This window comes from Dendronephthya gigantea, unplaced genomic scaffold, assembly GCF_004324835.1.
Source record: "Dendronephthya gigantea isolate DGI-Jeju-01 unplaced genomic scaffold, DenGig_1.0 000056F, whole genome shotgun sequence".
Lineage (NCBI taxonomy): Eukaryota > Metazoa > Cnidaria > Anthozoa > Malacalcyonacea > Nephtheidae > Dendronephthya > Dendronephthya gigantea.
This window is the reverse complement of record NW_021163066.1, coordinates 1,272,501-1,296,227: the sequence shown is the minus strand read 5'-3', so window position 1 is coordinate 1,296,227 and position 23,727 is coordinate 1,272,501. Positions and strand designations below refer to the sequence as shown.

The following is a 23,727-nucleotide window of genomic DNA, read 5'->3' as shown; positions in this document are numbered from 1 at the left end:
AAATACGTTTGAACAAGATTTAGTTCACTAGTAAACGTAAAGCATAAAGAGACTAGAAACGATTCAGAACAGTCAGAGAAAGGACAACTTTATTTATAGTAATATTCAAATATCATGATTTACATTTCGTATTTTTTACTATATTTCATACAGAAAGGTCTTTATCAAAATGTTCATTGAAATTAAAGGTATATAAGGTGTCCAGAATGAAATTTGAATGGTTTTCGTTTAAGTTCACGGACAAGATTTTTGCAAAGGAATGAAATGTGTGTCGCTTACCAAAGCAAGTGCACCGTTTCTGTGGCCGGTTAGCTTTAAAGTTAATAAATGTTCTAGAAGCTTGATGTCATTCAGGACGTAGGTACGCTGGCGTTCACCAGTTTGATCAGACAAATAATCTATCACCATCTTATAGTCATCATCGAGGCTGCGCAGATGGTGGGCAACAATGGTTTTCATGGCTTGGTTATAAAATAGGCTGCGATATGCCTTACCATCACTTGTACGAAATTTAACTACTCTTTGTAACTTTCCATTTTCCTTAAAGACGCCAATCATGTTGAAATTCGTTCCAAGGTTTTCTGTCAAGAGAACTATTTTATCATCGCTGGTTACAGACACATCCTCCACAAGATGATACTCGCTGTCAAACTTCGGACCCGTATCAAAGCTGTTTAGCAGTTCCCCATTGCTTTTACATAAATATATCTTGATATTTGAATTAGATTGTTTGACAGTAATTATAATTTTCTTGTCGTTGGTCAGCGTAATTTTGCACCAAGATTTATTAATGGCTTCAAGGAATTCCAGTGGATGATGTTGTGTGCCTCCATCCGCGCTGTACACCGACAATTTGTTTTCTAACGTGTCATTACTATAAAGAACGTACACTGTGCCATCTTCATCGACGGTTGCATCATGGATTCTCGTACAAACAAATATGCCTTCATCGGTAAACTGACAATGTTCACTGTTCTCTTCAAAGGGAGGAAATATAGTGTACATTTGCAGCTCACCTGTTTTATCCAGTTTTTTAAGAACGCGTCTATTATTAAGGAAATGAACGATTTTGCCATTTTTCGTTCTTTTATAACGCGCCGATACTTCTTCTTGTGGGACAACGTCCCAGGGTGGTGTGATTTTTATTCCTTTTATATTTGGCAGGCTGCTTTTATCATCATGAATTGGATGGATAACTCTCTTACCACACTCTATCATTGGCCATTCAAAGACACTCATTCTTCGCGTTGTGAACCTCGTGATGAAATCAGCCAAAATCAAGTTCATCATCGTTACGGTTTCCACGATTTCCGATCGCGACTTTTTTTGGAAAATAGATTTTATTCCACCCTGATTGTGCACGGAGAATATGTCTTGTACGGCAGGCAGACTATTCAATTCTCTCAGACATTGTAAACAGTCGCTTGCGGCGAGTTCTGGGTCGTTCAAATTCTGGAGTATTCCACTTGTGATGCGAACTTTAGTCGCAAGGATTCGTTCCTCAATGTTCAGCGTCGTGATATTAAACGCTAGTCTGGCTTGCTTTCCCGCTTCGTTAAAAGACTCATTTGCCGACTCAAAACGTTTATTTGATATGATTTCGAGTTTCTGAATGGCGTTGGCTAAAGAGACTGCTTCTTCAACCGTAACCGACTGAGCTGGTTTCGTCTCGTTTGAGCTTGCCCCAGCGATGGGTAATCCGGCCGTCGGCTGGTCCATGGTCTTAAAAGTCTCTCCCAAAGCCATTCCCAGACGGTCGATTCCTTGCTGTAAACAGCTGATGCTCGTGAGGAGTTCTTTCCTTGAAATAGCATCGAGTTTCGACGAAATGTCGTCTAACTCACGAACAATCAAACCTCGAAACTTTTGATCAACGAGTCCTCCATCTTGGAGTTTCTCTGCGCCGTAATCACGAATCTTGTTCGATATCAAACCAAAGGTAGCCTTCAACAAACCTGTTATTACTTCAGACATCTTTTCTCAATTGTTTGGCTTAAATGTTGCGTCAGTGTTTATATTTGTCGCATAAGAATGCAAGATCATATTTCACACAGAGCCATTGTGTGATAACAAAGATTGTATCAAATATTGAAAGTATCTGTGATCACAGTGAAGTAATTCAAGTTCCTCTCAATTTTCTGAAATGTAATACATTCCATAGATCTTTATAAGTTTATATTTTTTGAAGTTAACTAATTGAGGTCGTTCTGCTACTTCGAAGTGGTCCTGTTCCGCTTCAAAGAAGGTGCATCTAATTTTATCCAAATACATCAAAATACATGCAGGGTGGTTGCGAAAGAGGGCTAGTCTTTGTAACTTTAATTGATCCGTATTGTATCAATTCGCTGGTGCGATTCAACATCCTCAATTGATACAACAGTCACATCTGATACCTATTGACCTATTCTTATGCAAAATCGCCGCATAGCCACTGTATTCGATATAAGTTGCCTAAAGTGAATCATTGATTAATCTAAAACCCTGTTTATACCTCGCTCAATTTATTGCCAGGGTAAGGCTAAAATGGATACGCGTACAAATTTCATCCGTGCATGCTCGGTCTTAGTATTGGTGGCCTGGGCTAGGTTAGAATTAGGTACGGGTACAAATTTTAGCTGTACTGGGCCAATCAATTGAGTGTATAAACCAGGCTTAAAACATGAATCTTGTTGCCTTTGGAAGTTGAAATACATTCTAATCATGCGAGAGAGATTATAAAACCGTATGATTTTATTGCAGTGTTTCGTCTTAAAGAAAGCTGGATTAAATGGACTTAAAGTAGTGCGTCAAAAAGATATGTTGTTTTGAATGATTTCCTGGCGAAATACGCAACATATAAAAATCAGTTTTTAAACAGACTTGAACTATTGGAAATCATGTAGTCACTCGCAATATGACCTACCTCGGGTGCGCGGGAGACTAGAAACGATTCAAAACCAGTGAACTCAAATAAGACTGGAACGCTCACTCTGTCGAAAATTTGAAGCCAAGATGGCGGACACTGAAGCCTTTCTTGTAGGTATGATCCAGGCCTCCACGTGGAAAATTCTTAGGTAAAATGGCGGCAATTATGATTTTACCTTTGAAATTTCCGCGCCAGAGGCCTGGATCATACCTACAAGAAAGGCTCCATGATCCGCCATCTTGGCTTGACTCGTTAATCAGGGAAAGTCAGAGAGTGAGCGTTCCAGTGTTATTTGAGTTCACTGTTCAGAACAGTCAGAAAAAAGACAACTTTATTTATAGTAATATTCAAATATCATGATTTACATTTCGTATTTTTAACTATATTTCATACAGAAAGGTCTTTTTCAAAACGTTCATTGAAATTAAAGGTATATAAGGTGTCCAGAATGAAATTTGAATGGTTTTCGTTTAAGTTCACGGACAAGATTTTTGCAAAGAAATAAAATGTGTGTCGCTTACCAAAGCAAGTGCACCGTTTGTGTGGCCGGTTAGCTTGAAGGATATTTTATAATTTGGAAGGTTGGTGTTTGTCAGGACGTAGGTACGCTGGCGTTCAGCACTTTCATCAGACAAATAATCTATCAGCATCGCCCAGCCATCATCAAGGTAGTCCCAATCGCAGGCAACAATGGTTTTAGTGGCTTGGTTATAAAATAGGCTGTAATATGCATCCTTACCATCACTTCTACGAAATTGAATAGCTCTTTGTAACTTTCCATCTTCCTTAAAGACGCCAATCATGTTAAAATTCTTTTTTTGGTTTTTTGTCAAGAGAACTATTTCATCATCGCTGGTTACAGACACATCCTCCACATAATGATCCTCACTGCGAAACTTCGGACCCGTATCAAAGCTGTTTAGCAGTTCCCCATTGCTTTTACATAAAAATATCTTGATATTTGACTTAGGTTGTTTGACAGTAATGACAATTTTCTTGTCGTTGGTCAGCGCAATTGCGTATGGAGATTTATAAATGTTTTCCGCTTCAAGGAATTTCAATGGATGATGTTGTGTGCTTCCATCCGCGCTGTACACCGACAATTTGTTTTCTAACCTGTCATTACGAGAAAGAGCGTACACTGTGCCATCTTCATCGACGGTTACATCATAGATTCTCGTACGAGCAAATTCGTCTTCATCGGTAAACTGAGAATGTTCACTGTTCTCTTCAAAAGGAGGAAATATAGTGTACATTTGCAGCTGACCTCTTTTATCCAGTTTTCTAAGAACGCATCTATCAGTAAGGAAATAAAGGATTCGTCCATTGTGCCTTCTCTCATAACGCGCCGATATTTTTTCATGTGCGACAACGTCCCAGGGTGGTGTGATTTTCATTTCTCTTATATTTGGCAGGCCGCTTTTATTATAATGAATTGGATGGATAACTCTCTTACCACACTCTATCATTGGCCATTCAAAGACACTCATTTTTCGCGTTGTGAACCTCGTGATGAAATCAGCCAAGACCAAGTTCATCATCGTTACGGTTTCCACGATTTCCGATCGCGATTTTTTTTGAAAGACAGACTTTATTCCACCTTTGCTGTGCACGGAGAATATTTCTTGTACGACAGGCAGACTATTCAATTCTCTCAGACATTGTAAACAGTCGCTTGCGGCGAGTGCTGGGTCGTTCAAATTCTGAAGTATTCCACTTGTGATGCGAATTTTAATCGCAAGGATTCGTTCCTCAATGTCCAGCGTCCTGATATTAAATGCTCTCCTAGCTTCTTTCCCAGCTTCGTTAAAAGATTCGTTTGCCAACGCGAAACGTTCATTTGATATGATTTTGAGTTTCTGAATGGCGTTGGCTAAAGCGACTGCTTCTTCAACCGTAACTGACTGAGCTGGTTTCGTTTTGTTTGAGCTTGCCCCAGCGATGAGTAATCCGGCCGTCGGCTGGTCCATGGTCTTAAAAGTCTTTTCCAAAGCCATTCCCAGACGGTCGATTCCTTGCTGTAAACAGCTGATGCTCGTGAGGAGTTCTTTTCTTGAAATAGCATCAAGTTTCGACGAAATGTCGTCTAACTCACGAACAATCAAACCTCGAAACTTTTGATCAACGAGTCCTCCATCTTGGAGTTTCTCTGCGCTGTAATCACGAATCTTGTTCGATATCAAACCAAAGGTAGCCTTCAACAAACCTGTTATTACTTCAGACATCTTAGATCTTTTCTCAACTGTTTCGCTTAAAACGTTGCGTCAGTGTTTTATATTTGTCGGGTAAGAATGCAAGATTATATTTTCAAGGTCAGCATCTTCATTTGCATTTTGCATTTAAATATTTTATGTATAATAAATAAATATACTCAAATAGGGACTTATTGAATATTTATGCAGTCATTTTTTGCAAATGACGGAGTAAAACTCGCGGTTTGAAAAAATATTTTGGGATGTCCCACATTTTCCCATGATGGGAAGAAGATCGAGCTAAGTCTAGCAGAGGCCACAGAATAGACATTACACCAGAAGCCTCACTCTTTGGATTTTGCTAATGTTTTCGTGTCCGAAATTTTTCAGAAGCGCACGCGTCATTCTACGCAACTCTACGCCATTTTGGTGTGTGCAGGAACTTTGTACCCCCATGAAAAAGTTCCTGCACACACCGGATGGCGTGAGCAAGACACAACAAATATTTATAATTTATTAGTACTAGGAAATTTACATTGCAACTAAGCAACAACTAAGAAACATGCATTAAAACTAAGTATAACAGTTCTACAGACTATTTACAAAGCCCTGTTTATACCTCGCTCAATTTATTGCCAGGGTAAGGCTAAAATGGATACGCGTACAAATTTCATCCGTGCTCGGCCTTAGTATTGGTGGCCTGGGCTCGGTTAGAATTGGGTACGGGTACAAATTTTAGCTGTGCTGTGCCAATCAATTGAGTGTATAAACCAGGTTTAAAACATGAATCTTGTTGCCTTTGGAAGTTGAAATACATTCTAATCATGCGAGAGAGATGATAAAACTGTAGTTATTAAACTGCGTTCTGTTGGACACAAGAGAAAAGAGCGATTCAACCCAACCTCGTATGTAAATTACACATTTTAAATGCTTTTGTGTACTTTTGATTGATGCGAATGAAAATTGGGGAGAAACTAGTTTCCCATGGAATTTACCCTCACACTTAGTTGCAAAGAGTCTTAAGAAATCAAATTGCCACAACTGCATGGGGCTGAATATTGTGGTCAATAAAGTCACCTGCACCATAGGCGTTCAGGACTAGAATTTTTTTTGGGCAGGCGATGGTAGTCTGCCCTGGCAAGCGCCAAAGATTTATTTCGAGAAAATAAAAAAATTGCTCGACTAAACTGGGGGGTGGGACTGCCATCTCCCTAAGCCCAAGTCCCCCCTGTCTTATACAGCAACTCCAAAGGAGAAATCTCAATAATTTCATATTTCACTTGAACAAGCGATGCAAGCAGGTTTAATGAATTATAATTAGTTGGTTATGATAATTCATTTAAATTTATCTGGATATATGGAATACCATAGTATGTCAACATTTACACTCAATATTGAAAAAACTAGTCTTGTCATAAATACGTTCAAGATTTAGTTCATTAGTAAACGTTAAGAATAAAGAAACTAGAAACGATTCAGAACTGTCAGAAAAAGGACAACTTTATCCACAGTAATATTAAAATATCATGATTTACATTTCGTATTTTTAACTATATTTCATACAGAAAGGTCTTTATCAAAATGTTCATTGAAATTAAAGGTATATAAGGTGTCCAGAATGAAATTTGAATGGTTTTCGTTTAAGTTCACGGACAAGACTTTTGCAAAGAAATGAAATGTGTGTCGCTTACCAAAGCAAATGCACCGTTTTTGTGGCCGGTTAGATTGAAAGATGATAAATGTTCTGGAAAGTTTGGAAAGTTGGTGTCCTCGAGAACGTAGGTACGCTGCCGTTCAGCAGTTTGATCAGACAAATAATCTATCACCATCCTCCAGCCACTAACAAGATATTCCAAATTGGAGGCAACAATGGTTTTAGTGGCTTGGTTATAAAGTAGTCTGTAATAATACTTAATAATACCATCACTTCTACGAAATTTAACAGCTCTTTGTAACCTTCCATCTTCCTTAAAGACGCCAATCTTGTTGAAATCCGTTTCATATTTTCTTGTCAAGAGAACTATTATTTCTTTATCGCTGGTGACAGACACATCCTCCACATCATAATACACACTGCGAAACTTCGGACCCGTATCAAAACTGTTTAGCAGTTCCCCATTGCTTTTACATAAAAATATCTTGATATTTGACTTACGTTGTTTGACAGTAATGACAATTTTCTTGTCGTTGGTCAGCGCAATTGCGTATGGAGATTTATAATTGTCTTCCGCTTCAAGGAATTTCAATGGATGATGTTGTGTGCTTCCATCCGCGCTGTACACCAACAATTTGTTTTCTAACCTGTCACTACGAGAAAGAGCGTACACTGTGCCATCTTCATCGACGGTTACATCATAGATTCTCGTACCAGTAAATTTGTCTTCATCGGTAAACTGAGAATGTTCACTATTCTCAGGAGGAAATATAGTGTACATTTGCAGCTCACCTGTTTTGTCCAGTTTTTTAAGAACGCATCTATCAGTAAGGAAATAAAGGATTTGTCCATTGTGTATTAGTTTATAACGCGTCGATACTTTTTCATGTGCGACAACGTCCCAGGGTGGTGTGATTTTCATTCCTTTCATATTTGGCAGGCTGTTTTTATCATAATGAATTGGATGGATAACTCTCTTACCACACTCTATCATTGGCCATTCAAAGACACTCATTCTTCGCGTTGTGAACCTCGTGATGAAATCAGCCAAAATCAAGTTCATCATCGTTACGGTTTCCACAATTTCCGTTCGCGACTTTTTTTGGAAAATAGATTTTATTCCACCCTGATTGTGCACGGAGAATATGTCTTGTACGGCAGACAGACTATTCAATTCTCTCAGACATTGTAAACAGTCGCTTGCGGCAAGTTCTGGGTCGTTCAAATTCTGGAGTATTCCACTTGTGATGCGAACTTTAGTCGCAAGAATTCGTTCCTCAATGTCCAGCGTCCTGATATTAAACGCTAGTCTGGCTTGCTTTCCCGCTTCGTTAAAAGATTCGTTTGCCAACTCGAAACGTTCATTTGATATGATTTTGAGTTTCTCAATGGCGTTGGCTAAAGCGACTGCTTCTTCAACCGTAACTGACTGAGCTGGTTTCGTTTCGTTTGAGCTTGCCCCAGCGATGGGTAATCCGGCCGTCGGCTGGTCTATGGTCTTAAAAGTCTCCCCCAAAGCCATTTCCAGACGGTCGATTCCTTGCTGTAAACAGCTGATGCTCGTCAGGAGTTCTTTCCTTGAAATAGCATCGAGTTTCGACGAAATATCGTCTAACTCACGAACAATCAAACCTCGAAACTTTTGATCAACGAGTCCTCCATCTTGGAGTTTCTCTGCGCTGTAATCACGAATCTTGTTCGATATCAAACCGAAGGTAGCCTTCAACAAACCTGTTATTACTTCAGACATCTTTTCTCAACTGTTTGGCTTAAAACGTTGCGTCAGTGTTTTATATTTGTCGTAAAAGAATGCAGATTTATTTTACACCGAGTCAATTTTTTTCACACACAGTAATCAATTTTTTTACTCACCCTGTTTATTTAATTTGAATTACAAAGACTCTCCTCTGTTATACATCCTGTGTGTTAAAGTTTGCTCACATTTGTTACGTTTGTTTTGAATTCCAAAACGGAATCAAACTGCTTCGTTAATAAGACGCCATATCGACGTATCTAACTTTTCATTCGTTGAAATTTCGACCAAAATACCGGTCATTCAATATTCGTAGCAAGAGATTTGCAAGGCGGGAAAATGAACTGTTATGATGGATTTGAGAGACCAAAATACCTTTAACAAACAAAGCGGCAAGAATAGTTATGATTTCTTTAGACGTTTCCCTTTAACCGGCCAATATTGTCAAACTGTTCATATATTTTGAATTGCAATTGAGTATATTTCGTTAAGAATATAGCGGTGAAACTGCATTTTCCGTGCTGGGCAGATGTGAATAACGATATACTTAAATGCCGAGATCTTGAAACATTCTAAAATACCAGTAATCTGTCTGTACTGAATTAATACAACAGGACTGCTTTGGCCATTTTACCGTATAAAAGAAAGCGCCGTATGATTTTATTCCAGTTTTTCGTCTTTAAAAAAGCTGGATTAAACGGACTTAAAGCGGTACGCCAAAAAGATTTGTTGTTTTGAATGATTTCCTGGCTAAATACGCAATATATGATATAAAAATCAGTTTTTAAACAGATTGGAAACCATGTAGTCACTTGCACGTGACCTACATCTGGTGCGCGGGAGACTAGAAACGATTAGGAACAGTCAGAAAAAGGACAACTTTATTTATAGTAATATTCAAATATCATGATTTACATTTCGTATTTTTAACTATATTTCACACAGAAAGGTCTTTATCAAAGTATCCATTGAAATTAAAGGTATATAAGGTGTCCAGAATGAAATTTGAATGGTTTTCGTTTAAGTTCACGGACAAGATTTTTGCAAAGGAATGACATGTGCGGGGAAATGTGTGATGCTTACCAAAGCAAGTGCACCGTTTGTGTGCCCGGTTAGCTTGAAAGATGATAAATGTTCTGGAAGGTTGGTGTCATTCAGGACGTAGGTACGCTGGCGTTCAGCAGTTTGATCAGACAAATAATCTATCACCATCTTCCAGTCATAATCACGGACGTCCCAATTGAAAGCAACAATGGTTTTAATGGCTTGGTTATAAAATAGGTTGCCATATGTATCCTTACCATCACTTCTACGAAATTTAACAGCTCTTTGTAACTTTCCATCTTCCTTAAAGACGCCAATCATGTTGAAACGCGTTTTAAAGTTTTCTGTCAAGAGAACTATTTCATCATCGCTGGTGACAGACACACTCTTCACAACATGATCCCCACTGCGAAACTTCGGACCCGTATCAAAGCTGTTTAGCAGTTCCCCATTGCTTTTACATAAAAATATCTTGATATTTGACTTAGGTTGTTTGACAGTAATGACAATTTTCTTGTCGTTGGTCAGCGCAATTGCGTATGGAGATTTATAAAAGTCTTTCGCTTCAAGGAATTTCAATGAATGATGTTGTGTGCTTCCATCCGCGCTGTACACCGACAATTTTTTTTCTAACCTGTCATTGCGAGAAAGAGCGTACACTGTGCCATCTTCATCGACGGTTACATCATGGATTCTCGTACGAGCAAATTTGTCTTCATCGGTAAACTGAGAATGTTCACTGTTCTCTTCAAAAGGAGGAAATATAGTGTACATTTGCTGCTCACCTGTTTTGTCCAGTTTTTTAAGAACGCATCTATCAGTAAGGAAATAAAGGATTTGTCCATTGTGCGTTTGCTCATAACGCGTCGATACTTCTTCATGTGCGACAACGTCCCAGGGTGGTGTGATTTTCATTCCTCTTATATTTGGCAGGCTGCTTTTATCATCATGAATTGGATGGAGAACTCTCTTACCACACTCTATCATTGGCCATTCAAAGACACTCATTCTTCGCGTTGTGAACCTCGTGATGAAATCAGCCAAGATCAAGTTTATCATCGTTACGGTTTCCACGATTTCGGTTCGCGATTTTTTTTCAATGAAAGACTTTATTCCACCTTTGCTGTGCACGGAGAATATATCTTGCACGGCAGGCACACTATTCAATTCTCTCAGACATTGTAAACAGTCGCTTGCGGCAAGTTCTGGGTCGTTCAAATTCGGGAGTATTCCACTTGTGATGCGGACTTTAGTCGCAAGGATTCGTTCCTCAATGTCCAGCGTCGTGATATTAAATGCTCTGCTGGCTTCTTTCCCAGCTTCGTTAAAATAATCATTTGCCGACTCGAAACGTTCATTTGATATGATTTTGACTTCCTGAATGGCGTTGGCTAAAGCGACTGCTTCTTCAACCGTAACTGACTGAGCTGGTTTCGTTTCGTTTGAGCTTGCCCCAGCGATGGGTAATCCGGCTGTCGGCTGGTCCATGGTCTTAAAAGTCTCTTCCAAAGCCAATCCCAGACGGTTGATTCCTTGCTGTAAAAAACTGATGCTCGTGAGGAGTTCTTTCCTTGAAATGGCATCGAGTTTCGACGAAATATCGTCTAACTCACGAACAATCAAACCTCGAAACTTTTGATCAACGAGTCCTCCATCTTGGAGTTTCTCTGCACTGTAATCACGAATCTTGTTCGATATCAAACCGAAGGTAGCCTTCAACAAACCTGTTATTACTTCAGACATCTTTTCTCAACTGTTTGGCTTAAAACGTTGCCTGGGTGTTTAATATTTGTCGTATAAGAATGCGGATTTATTTCACACAGAGCCATTGTGATAACAAAGATTGGATCAAATATTGAAAGTATCTGTGATCAGAGTGAAGTGATTCAAGTTCCTCTCAATCTTCTGGCATCTAATTCATTCAATAGATCTTTAAGTCTATATTTCTTTAAGTTAACTAAAAGAGGTCGTTCTCCTACTTCGAAGTCGTCGTGTTCTCTTTTAAAGAAGGTGCATCTAATTTTATCCAAATATGTCAAAATACATGCAGGGTGTTTCCGAAAAAGGGCTAGTCTTTGTAACTTTAATTGATCCGTATTGTATATCAATTCGCTGGTGTGATTCAACATCCTCAATTGATGCAACAGTCACGTCTGATACCTATTGACCTATTCTTATGCAAATTCGCCGCATAGCCACTGTATTCGACATACGTTGCCTAAAGTGAATCATTGATTAATCTAAAGCCCTGTTTATACCTCGCTTAATTTATTGCCAGGGTAAGGCTGAAATGGATACGCGTACAAATTTCATCCGTGCTCTGCCTTAGTATTGATGGCCTGGGCTCGGTTAGAATTAGGTACGGGTACAAATTTTAGCTGTGCTGTGCCAATCAATTGAGTGTATAAACCAGGCTTAAACCATGAATCTTGATGCCTTTGGAAGTTGAAATACATTCTAATCATGCGAGAGAGATGATAAAACTGTAGTTATTAAACTGCGTTCTGTTGGACACAAGAGAAAAGAGCGATTCAATCCAACCTCGTATGTAAATTACACATTTTCAATGTTTTTGTGTACTTTTGATAGATGTGATTTCTTGTGAGAACACAATATCAAATGTGGGCACAATGCAACGAGTTCTGACGAGAATATTCTTGAAAATTCATTGCCAAATTAAACATCTCTCAAAACTATTAATGAACTTTGAAATGGTGATTCGCATATGAGGCTGAATCGATCTATATCGTCTATTCAGATCAGTTAAAAAGTTCTCGGCAAACTTTCATATCAATAGCAATCAATTTTTTTACTCGCCCTGTTTATTTAATTTGAATTACAAAGACTAGCCTCTGTGTTATATACCCTGTGTGTTAAAGTTGGCTCACATTTGTTACGTTTCTTTTGAATTCCAAAACGGAATCAAACTGCTTCGTTAATAAGACGCCATATCGACGCATGTAACTTTTCATTGGTTGAAATTTCGACCAAAATACCGGTCATTCAATATTCGTAGCAAGAGATTTGCAAGGCGGAAAAATGAACTGTTATGATGGATTTGAGAGGCCAAAATACCTTTAACAAACAAAGCCGCAAAAATAGTTATGATTTCTCTAGACGTTTCCCTTTAAGCGGCCAAAATTATCAAACCGTTCATATATTTTGAATTGCAATTGAGTATATTTCGTTAAGAATATAGCGGTGAAACTGCATTTCCCGTGCTGGGCAGATGTGAATAACGATATACTTGAATGCTGAGATCTTGAAACACTCTAAAATACCAGTAATCTGTGTGTACCGAAATACACCAGGATCGCTCTGGCCGTTTTTACCGTATATACCGTACGTAAAGCGCTCTATGATTTTATTGCAGTGTTTCGTCTTTAAGAAAGCTGGATTAAATGGACTTAAATGGAAATCAACTGCATGATGCTTAGTTTTACGTTCTTATGCTATACACAAAGGCAAAAATGGGCTAGTTTACTAGTTGGATACAGTTATAACAAAGTAGACATAAGAAGAATCAATGAAATACCAATGAAATACCATTTCTGCGCTTGATTTATTTGAAAGTTTAGAGAAGTTTACACCGATCAGGCTCACAAAATTTTGGCTGTGCCCAGTCTCTTTCGTAGATAAACAAACTCGGCGGACAGACATGCATCATCGCTCATCGTTTTTTTCCGTATAGCATAGTGGTTACCCACAAAAATCAGTTTTTAAACAGATTGGAAACCATGTAGTCACTCGCACGTGACCTACATCTGGTGCGCGGGAGACTAGAAACGATTCAGAACAGTCAGAAAAAGGACTTTATTTATAGTAATATTCAAATATCATGATTTACATTTCGTATTTTTAACTATATTTCATACAGAAAGGTCTTTATCAAAATGTTCATTGAAATTAAAGGTATATAAGGTGTCCATAATGAAATTTGAATGGTTTTCGTTTAAGTTCACGGACAAGATTGATGCAAAGAAATGAAATGTTTCTCGCTTACCAAAGCAAGTGCACCGTTTGTGTGGCCGGTTAGCTTTAAAGTTAATAAATGTTCTGGAAGGTTTGGAAGGTTTGTGTCATTCAGTCTCAGGACGTAAGTACGCTTGCGTTCAGCAGTTTGATCAGACAAATAATCTATCATAATTGCCCAGTCATCATCACGGAAGTCCCAATCGAAGGCAACAATGGTTTTAGAGGCTTGGTTATAAAATAGGCTGCGATATGTGTCCTTACCATCACTTGTTCGAAATTTAACAGCTCTTTGTAACTTTCCATCTTCCTTAAAGACGCCAATCATGTTGAAACGCGTTTCAAGGTTTTTTGTCAGGAGAACTATTTCATCATCGCTGGTTACAGATACATCCTTCACAACATGATCCTCACTGCGAAACTTCGGACCCGTATCAAAGCCGTTTAGCAGTTCCCCATTGCTTTTACATAGAAATATCTTGAAATTTGACTCAAATCGTTCTTCAGTAATGACAATTTTCTTGTCGTTGGTCACCGCTATTCCGCGCCAAGATTTATCATTGTCTTTCGCTTCAAGGAATTTCAATGGATGATGTTGTGTGCTTCCATCCGCGCTGTACACCGACAATTTGTTTTCTAAACTGTCAGTACTAGAAAGAGCGTACACTGTGCCATCTTCATCGACGGCTACATCATAGATTCTCGTGCGAGCAAATTTGTCTTCATCGGTAAACTGAGAATGTTCACTGTTCTCTTCAAAAGGAGGAAATATAGTGTACATTTGCAGCTCACCTGTTTTACCCAGTTTTTTAAGAACGCATCTATCAGTAAGGAAATAAAGGATTTGCCCATTTTGCATTCGTTCAAAACGCCACGTTCCTTCTTCATGTGCGACAACGTCCCAGGGTGGTGTGATTTTTATTCTTTTGATATTTGGCAGGCTGCTTTTATCATAATGAACTGGATGGATAACTCTCTTACCACACTCTATCATTGGCCATTCAAAGACACTCATTCTTCGCGTTGTGAACCTCGTGATGAAATCAGCCAAGACCAAGTTGATCATCGTTACGGTTTCCACGATTTCCGATCGCGATTTTTTTTCAATGAAAGACTTTATTCCACCTTTGCTGTGCACATAGAATATGTCTTGTACGGCAGGCAGACTATTCAATTCTCTCAGACATTGTAAACAGTCGTTTGCGGCGAGTTCTGGGTCGTTCAAATTCTGGAGTATTCCACTTGTGATGCGAACTTTAGTCGCAAGGATTCGTTCCTCAATGTACAGCGTCGTGATATTAAACGCTAGGCTGGCTTGCTTTCCCGCTTCCTTAAAAGATTCGTTTGCCAACGAGAAACGTTCATTTGATATGATTTTGAGTTTCTGAATGGCGTTTGCTAAAGTGACTGCTTCTTCAACCGTAACTGACTGAGCTGGTTTCGTTTCGTTTGAGCTTGCCCCAGCGATGGGTAATCCAACCGTCGGCTGGTCCATGGTCTTAAAAGTCTCTTCCAAAGCCATTCCCAGACGGTCGATTCCTTGCTTTAAAAAACTGATGCTCGTGAGGAGTTCTTTCCTTGAAATGGCATCGAGTTTCGACGAAATGTCGTCTAACTCACGAACAATCAAACCTCGAAACTTTTGATCAACGAGTCCTCCATCTTGGAGTTTCTCTGCGCTGTAATCACGAATCTTGTTTGATATCAAACCAAAGGCAGCCTTCAACAAACCTGTTATTACTTCAGACATCTTTTCTCAACTGTTTGGCTTAAAACGTTGCGTCAGTGTTTTATATTTGTCGTATAAGAATGCGGATTTATTTTACAAAGAGCCATTGTGATAACAAAGATTGTATCAAATATTGAAAGTATCTGTGATCACAGTGAAGTAATTCAAATTCCTCTCAATCTTCTGGCATCTAATTCATTCCATAGATCTTTAAGTTTATATTTTTTGAAGTTAACTAAAAGAGGTCGTTCTCCTACTTCGAAGTGGTCCTGTTCTGCTTCAAAGAAGGTGCATCTAACTTTATCCAAATATGTCAAAATACGTGCAGGGTGTTTCTGAAAAAGGGCTAGTCTTTGTGACTTTAATTGATCCGTATTGTATCAATTCGCTGATGCGATTCAACATCCTCAATTGATACAACAGTCACGTCTGATACCTTTTGTCCTATTCTTATGCAAATTTGCCGCATAGCCACTGTATTCGACATAAGTTGCCTAAAGTGAATCATTGATTAATCTAAAGCCCTGTTTATACCTCGCTCAATTTATTGCCAGGGTACGGCTAAAATGGGTACGCGTACAAATTTCATCCGTGCATGCTCAATCTTAGTATTGGTGGTCTGGGCTCGGTTAGAATTAGGTACGGGTACAAATTTTAGCTGTGCTGTGCCAATCAATTGAGTGTATAAACCAGGCTTAAAACATGTATCTTGTTGCCTTTGGAAGTTGAAATACATTCAAATCATGCATGGGAGAGAGATGATAAGCGGCCAAAATTGTCAAACCGTTCATATATTTTGAATTGCAATTGAGTATATTTCGTTAAGAATATAGCGGTGAAACTGCACTCGGATTTATTTCACACAGAGCTATTGTGATAACAAAGATTGTATCAAATATTGAAAGTATCTGTGATCACAGTGAAGTGATTCAAGTTCCTCTCAATCTTCTGGCATCTAATTCACTAGCTCGGACCATAGATCTAAGTCTATATTTTTTGAAGTTAACTAAAGGAAGTCGTTCTGTTCCGTTTCTAAGAAGGTGCAGCTAGTCTTTGTAATTTTAATTGATTCGTATTGTATCAATTCGCTGGTGCGATTCAACATCCTCAATTGATACAACAGTCACATCTGATAGCTATTGACCTATTCTTATGCAAATTTGCCGCATAGCCACTGTATTTGACATAAGTTGCCTAAAGTGAATCATTGATTAATCTAAAACCCTGTTTATACCTCGCTCAATTTATTGCCAGGGTAAGGCTAAAATGGATACGCGTACAAATTTCATCCGTGCTCGGTCTTAGTATTGGTGGCCTGGGCTCAGTTAGAATTGGGTCAAGAAAAATTTTAGCTGTGCTGTGCCAATCAATTGAGTGTATAAACCAGCCTTGAAACATGAATCTTGTTGCCTTTGGAAGTTGAAATACATTCTAATCATGCGAGAGAGATGATAAAACTGTAGTTATTAAACTGCGTTCTGTTGGATACAAGAGAATAGACCGATTCGACCCAACCTCGTATGTAAATTACACATTTTCAATGTTTTTGTGTACTTTTGATAGATGTGATTTCTTGTGAGAACACAATATCAAATGTGGGAACAATGCAATGAGTTCTGACGAGAATATTCTTGAAAATTAATTGCCAAATAAACATCTCTCAAAACTATCAATGAACATTCAAATGGTGATTCGCATATGAGCCTGAATCGGTCTATATTGTCTATTCAGGTGAGTTAAAAAGTTCTCGGCAAACTTTCATATCAATAGCAATCAATTTTTTTTACTCACCCTGTTTATTTAATTTGAATTACAAAGACTAGCCTCTGTGTTATACATCCTGTGTGTTAAAGTTGGCTCACATTTGTTGCCTTTGTTTTGAATTCCAAAACGGAATCAAACTGTTTCGTTAATAAGACGCCATATCGACGTATCTAACTTTTCATTCGTTGAAATTTCGACCAAAATACCGGTCATTCAATATTCGTAGGAAGAGATTTGCAAGGCAGAAAAATGAACTGTTATGATGGATTTGAGAGACCAAGATACCTTTAACAAACAAAGCCGCAAAAATAGTTATGATTTCTCTAGACGTTTCCCTTTAAGCGGCCAAAATTGTCAAATCGTTCATATATTTGAATATTTCGTTAAGAATATAGCGGTGAAACTGCATTTTCCGTGCTGGGTAGATGTAAATAACGATATACTTGAATGCCGAGATCTTGAAACACTCTAAAATACCAGTAATCTGTCTGTACTGAAATACAACAGGATCGCTTTGGCCGTTTTTACTGTATAAAAGAAAGTGCTCTATGATTTTATTCCAGTGTTTCGTCTTTAAGAAAGCTGAATTAAATGGACTTAAAGTGGTACGCCAAAAAGATTTGTTGTTTTGAATGATTTCCTGGCTAAATACGCAACATGATAAAAATCAGTTTTTAAACAGATTGGAAACCATGTAGTCACTCGCACGTGACCTACATCTGGTGCGCGGGAGACTAGAAACGATTCAGAACAGTCAGAAAAAGGACAACTTTATTTATAGTAACATTCAAATATCATGATTTACATTTCGTATTTTTAACTATATTTCATACAGAAAAGTCTTTATCAAAATGTTCATTGAAATTAAAGGTATATAAGGTGTCCAGAATGAAATTTGAATGGTTTTCGTTTAAGTTCACGGACAAGATTTTTGCAACGAAATAAAATGTTTGTCGCTTACCAAAGCAAGTGCACCATTTGTGTGGCCGGTTAAATTGAAAGATGGTATATGTTCTGGAAGGTTTGTGTCATTCAGGACGTAGATACGCTGGCGTTCAGCAGTTTGATCAGACAAATAATCTATCACCATCTTCCAGCCATCATCACAGCGTTCCCATTCGGGAGCAACAATGGTTTTATTGGCTTGGTTATAAAATAGGTTGTGATACGTATCCTTACCATCACTTCTACGAAATTTAACAGTTCTTTGTAACTTTCCATCTTCCTTAAAGACGCCAATCATGTTGAAATCCGTTTCAAGGTTTAGTGTCAAGAGAACTATTTCATCATCGCTGGTTACAGACGCACCCTTTACAACATGATTTACACTGCGAAACTTCGGACCCGTATCAAAGCTGTTTAGCAGTTCCCCATTGCTTTTACATAAAAATATCTTTATATTTGGCAAAAATCGTTTTTCAGTAATGACAATTTTCTTGTCGTTGGTCAGCGCAATTCTGTATGGAGATTCATAAATGTCTTTCCCTTCAAGGAATTTCAATGGGTGATGTTGTGTGCTTCCATCCGCGCTGTACACCGAGAATATTTTTCCTAACCTGTCATTACGAGAAAGAGCGTACACTGTGCCATCTTCATCGACGGTTACATCATAGATTCTCGTACCAGTAAATTCGCCATCATCGGTAAACTGAGAATGTTTCCTGTTCTCATCAAAAGGAGGAAATATAGTGTATAGTTGCAGCTCACCTGTTTTGTCCAGTTTTCTAAGAATGCATCTATCAGAAAGGAAATAAAGGATTTGTCCATTGCGCGTTCGCTCACGACGCGCCGATACTTCTTCATGTGCGACAACGTCCCAGGGTGGTGTGATTTTCATTCCTTTTATATTTGGCAGGCTGCTTTTATCATAATGAATTGGATGGATAACTATCTTACCACACTCTATCATTGGCCATTCAAAGACACTCATTCTTCGCGTTGTGAACCTCGTGATGAAATCAGCCAAGACCAAGTTTATCATCGTTACGGTTTCCACGATTTCCGATCGCGATTTTTTTTTAAAGACAGACTTTATCCCACCTTTGCTGTGCACGGAGAATATGTCTTGTACGGCAGGCAAACTATTCAATTCTCTCAGACTTTGTAAACAGTCGCTTGCGGCGAGTTCCGGGTCGTTCAAATTCTGGAGTATTCCACTTGTGATGCGAACTTTAGTCGCAAGGATTCGTTCCTCAATGTCCAGCGTCGTGATATTAAATGCTCTGCTGGCTTCTTTCCCAGCTTCGTTAAAAGAATCATTTGCCGACTCGAAACGTTCATTTGATATGATTTTGAGTTTCTGAATGGCGTTGGCTAAAGCGACTGCCCCAGCGATGGGTAATCCGGCCGTCGGCTGGTCCATGGTCTTAAAAGTCTCTCCCAAAGCCATTCCCAGACGGTCGATTCCTTGCTGTAAAAAACTGATGCTCGTGAGGAGTTCTTTCCTTGAAATGGCATCGAGTTTCGACGAAATGTCGTCTAACTCACGAACAATCAAACCTCGAAACTTTTGATCAACGAGTCCTCCATCTTGGAGTTTCTCTGCGCTGTAATCACGAATCTTGTTCGATATCAAACCAAAGGCAGCCTTCAACAAACCTGTTATTACTTCAGACATCTTTTCTCAACTGTTTGGCTTAAAACGTTGCGTCAGTGTTTTATATTTTGGGTAAGAATTCAAGATCATATTTCACAGAGCAATTGCCAACTGTTTCGCTTGAAACGTTGCGTCAGTGTTTATATTTATCGTGTAAAAACACAAGATCGTATTTCACAGGGCAGTTGTTATGTGAAAGTCATTTTAATTTATCTCACAGGCGAGTGTTTTAAGCTTCTGATCAAATTCATCCCATAGTTCTTCAACTTCATATTTTTAAATTATAACTAAAGAAACAAAGTTTAAAAATACTAGTTTGAAAACATTCAGACTTGCCCGTGCATGTATCCTTCAAGACGTCCTGTTCCGCTTGAAGTTAAGGAAGTTAAATCTAGTTTTATCCTAAAATAGCCCAAACTACACGCAGCTAGGGTGTTTGAAAAGTAATGGCCAGTCTCTGTAACTAAAATTTGTCGATAACCTTATTGTACCTATTCGTTGGTGCTACCCAAATAATCCTCAATAAAGTAAATATGGCAGTTGTAATAGAACCGCAGGTTATACAAGGTCAGAAAAGAAATCCATGCCTATTCCTATTCCTATGTATACACAAGTTGTTTGAAGTGGATTATTGACAAATCTAAAACAAATTTGGTGTTTCCTTTGGGAGTTAAAATGTACATAAAAATTGTAATAAAGGCACAGTCACTATGCATAGCCTTGAATAAAATACCCTAAAGCCCTTTTTCCACGAAGCAAATTTATTTGCGTGAACCGATAAAAAGTAGGAAGCGATTCTACTTTTTCGCGGTGAACTTTTTCGCAAACCAATCACATGACGGGATTTCAGATCTCGCTTCGCGTCACGCGAATGAATTCGCCTCGTCATATCCTGGAGGAGCTTTAGTCATATAATTGCGGGAACCACTTAGTATTTTCATAAAATACACAACCATACCCTGTCATATCCTGTTATCAAACTAATGTTGGCATTACCCCGTAGATGAGTTGGAATGTATCGGAAAAATACATTTGACTTCAATTTCTGAGAAAATCTTCTCTGATCCATATATGACAGTATATATATATATATATATATACAGTAGGAGGCAAAAGTTTGAGTCCAGTGACTGTATTTCATTGTTTTAGCAGCATATATTAATATCCTACAGAAAACCTTACCGATAAGTGAACTAGAAAAAAGTAAATAAGTAAACAGAAAAATACATGCTGTACAACAACTATGAGATGTTATGATATTCATTTTTACGTATTTTAATGTGCAAACATGCATTTACAAGTCATTGCTTAGTTCCCTCTTTTTTGCTCTTGAAATGACCTTTATTCTTGCTCGCATAGATTCCATAGGTTTTTTAATGTCACACGTTCAATACCTTGCCAGCATTCGTTGACCACTTGCCTCAAGTCAGCCTGGCTGGCGGGTCTGTGCCTCGCCCTCTTCCGGTTAAAACGGTTCTACAAGTGCCATAGGTTTTAGATCTGGAATATGAGGTGGAAAGCCATGACAACGAGATCACCAGAATGAGTTTGCTTCTAAAAGATTTCTGGCACATAGAAGATGTGCATGTGCTTAGGGTGATTATCATGTATAGTTAGACGTGCGATCATCTTTGTACCAGATAAAATTCCATGTCCTTGAAGAATTGGATGATACTTTCTTTAATTAGGATCCTATTATATCTTTCAATATTGCCAAACCGAGCATGACCAAAGCAGCTAAAAGTTTGCTTGAGTAGGATTTAGTTTCTTCGAACCTCTCCAAGGTTAGTTGCATACCACCTTTTTAAATTCTCACTTTTTCTGCGACCTTACGAGGAAAGATCCTTCAATACTTAATGCAACTATTTGTCCTTGTGCACCATCACTTTGCCCTTTTTCCCACCCATCTTGGGCAGTGTAAAGGAATGAGAACTTTATTTTGTTATAATTTAGATCATTAGGACCAAAACAGTGTGCAATTAATATAGTTTACAGTACTGAAACACTAGCACGCATGTCTTAACTCGAATACGCTGCCAGGATTTAATACTGGAATTCTACAACGACTGGACTCAAACTTTTGCCTCCTACTGTATATATATATATATATATAATATATATAATATATATATATATATATATATATATATATATATATATATATATATATATATATATATATGTATGTATAGGTTATCACATGAGGGGCGAGGTGATATCAGTTTTATCGCTTGGGGGACGATATCATAAAATGTCACGAGTGAGCGCAGCGAACGAGGGACATTTATGATATCGTCCTGAAAGCGATAAAACTGATATCACCTCGTCCCGATCGTGATAACCTGTTTATCACATACTTCTTTTTCTTCTATAAAGCAATCCACATCGACTGAAACAAACCTCGAACTGCTCGAGTCAGCCATCTTTGTTTTGACAGCGGCAAATGCAGCGGGACAAAAAGCGATATCAGTGACAAAAAGCGATATCAGTGACGATATCGTTTTTATGTCACCCTGTTATCGCCCTGATAAAGGCACAAGTATGTGATAATATATATATAATTTATATATAATATATATATATATATATATAATATATTTATATATATATAATCTGTATTAAGAATTTCCCACACCTTACCCTTTACCCACCTCCTTCAACAAGCCAGAAGACCAGGGGAAGCTCAGGGAGAATTGGGGGAAAATTGGGTGGAACTAGGGAAAAATTAGGGGAATCTGGGGAAAACTGGGGGAAAATTAGTTTCCTATGGAATTTACCCACATGCACACTTAGTTGCATAGATTCAATAATTGATTAGGAAATCAAATTGCCACAACTGCATGGGGCTGAATATTGTGGTCAACAAAGTCACCTGCACCATAGGCATTCAGGACTAGAATTTTTTTTTTGGGGGGGGGGCAATGGTAGTGCCCGATGCAAGTGCTGATTATTTCGAGAAAATAAAAAATTGCCCCCCCTGTCTTATACAGCACCTCCAAAGGAGAAATCTCAATAACTTCATGCTTCACTTGAACAAGCGATGCAAGCAGGTTTAATGGATTATAATTAGTTGCTTATGATAATTCATTTAAATTTATCTGGATATATGGAATACCATACTATATCAACATTGACTCAATGTTCAAAGAACTAGTCTTGTCATAAATACGTTCAAGATTTAGTTCACTAGTAAACGTAAAGAATAAAGAGACTAGAAGCGATTCAGAACAGTCTGAAAAAGGACAACTTTATTTATAGTAATATTCAAATATCATGATTTACATTTCGTATTTTTAACTATATTTCATACAGAAAGGTCTTTATCAAAATGTTCATTGAAATTAAAGGTATATAAGGTGTCCAGAATGAAATTTGAATGGTTTTCGTTTAAGTTCACGAACAAGATTTTTGCAAAGAAATTAAATGTGTGTCGCTTACTAAAGCAAGTGCACCGTTTCTGTGGCCGGTTAGCTTTAAAATTGATAAATAGTGTGGAAGGTTGGTGTCATCCAGGACGTAGGTACGCTGGTGTTCAGCAGTTTGATCAGACAAATAATCTATCACAATCGCCCTCCAACCATCAAAGGCGTACCAATTGGAGGCAACAATGGTTTTAGTGGCTTGGTTATAAAATAGGTTGCCATATGTATCCTTACCATCACTTCCACGAAATTTAACAGCTCTTTGTAACTTTCCATCTTCCTTAAAGACGCCAATCATGTTGCAATACGTTTCACGGTTTGTTGTCAAGAGAACTATTTCATCATCGCTGGTTACAGACACATCCTTCACATTATGATACATAGTACTGGGAAACTTCGGACCCGTATCAAAGCTGTTTAGCAGTTCCCCATTGCTTTTACATAAAAATATCTTGATATTTGACTTAGGTTGTTTGACAGTAATGACAATTTTCTTGTCGTTGGTCAGCGCAATTCTGTATGGAAATATGCAATTGTATTTCGCTTCAAGGAATTTCATTGGATGTTGTGTGCTTCCATCCGCGCTGTACACCGACAATATTTTTTCTAACCTGTCATTACTAGAAAGAGCGTACACTGTGCCATCTTCATCGACGGTTACATCATGGATTCTCGTAGGAGCAAATTCGTCTTTAT

At 38.2% G+C, this 23,727-nt stretch overlaps 4 protein-coding genes across 4 annotated transcripts in view; 1 reads left to right on the top strand and 3 right to left on the bottom strand.

Annotated features, from left to right (window-relative positions):
• Positions 1 to 23,727, top strand: part of LOC114529426 (elongation factor-like GTPase 1) — a 38,166-nt gene that overhangs the window by 1,885 nt on the left and 12,554 nt on the right. The window lies entirely within an intron of this gene.
• LOC114529428 lies at positions 182 to 11,490 on the bottom strand. Its single transcript, XM_028551234.1, has 2 exons — positions 9,544 to 11,490; positions 182 to 247 (listed from the first exon to the last, which is right to left on the bottom strand). Exons 1-2 carry the CDS (start codon positions 11,289 to 11,291, stop codon positions 235 to 237), a joined length of 1,761 nt encoding a protein of 586 aa, XP_028407035.1. The 5' UTR covers positions 11,292 to 11,490; the 3' UTR covers positions 182 to 234.
• Positions 13,390 to 15,637, bottom strand: LOC114529427. The gene has a single exon (XM_028551233.1). It carries the CDS (start codon positions 15,268 to 15,270, stop codon positions 13,507 to 13,509), a length of 1,764 nt encoding a protein of 587 aa, XP_028407034.1. The 5' UTR covers positions 15,271 to 15,637; the 3' UTR covers positions 13,390 to 13,506.
• Positions 17,860 to 23,727, bottom strand: part of LOC114529429 — a 7,624-nt gene continuing 1,756 nt past the window's right edge. Inside the window, exon 2 of the mRNA XM_028551235.1 lies at positions 17,860 to 19,312. Within this exon, the coding sequence (XP_028407036.1) occupies positions 17,930 to 19,312 (1,383 nt within the window). The 3' untranslated portion in view covers positions 17,860 to 17,929. The remainder of the gene's footprint in view (positions 19,313 to 23,727) is intronic.

Bases quoted from the DNA above. Each gene is read 5' to 3' on its own strand.
- LOC114529428 (XM_028551234.1), bottom strand. From the start codon at position 11,291: ATGTCTGAAGTAATAACAGGTTTGTTGAAGGCTACCTTCGGTTTGATA.
- LOC114529427 (XM_028551233.1), bottom strand. From the start codon at position 15,270: ATGTCTGAAGTAATAACAGGTTTGTTGAAGGCTGCCTTTGGTTTGATA.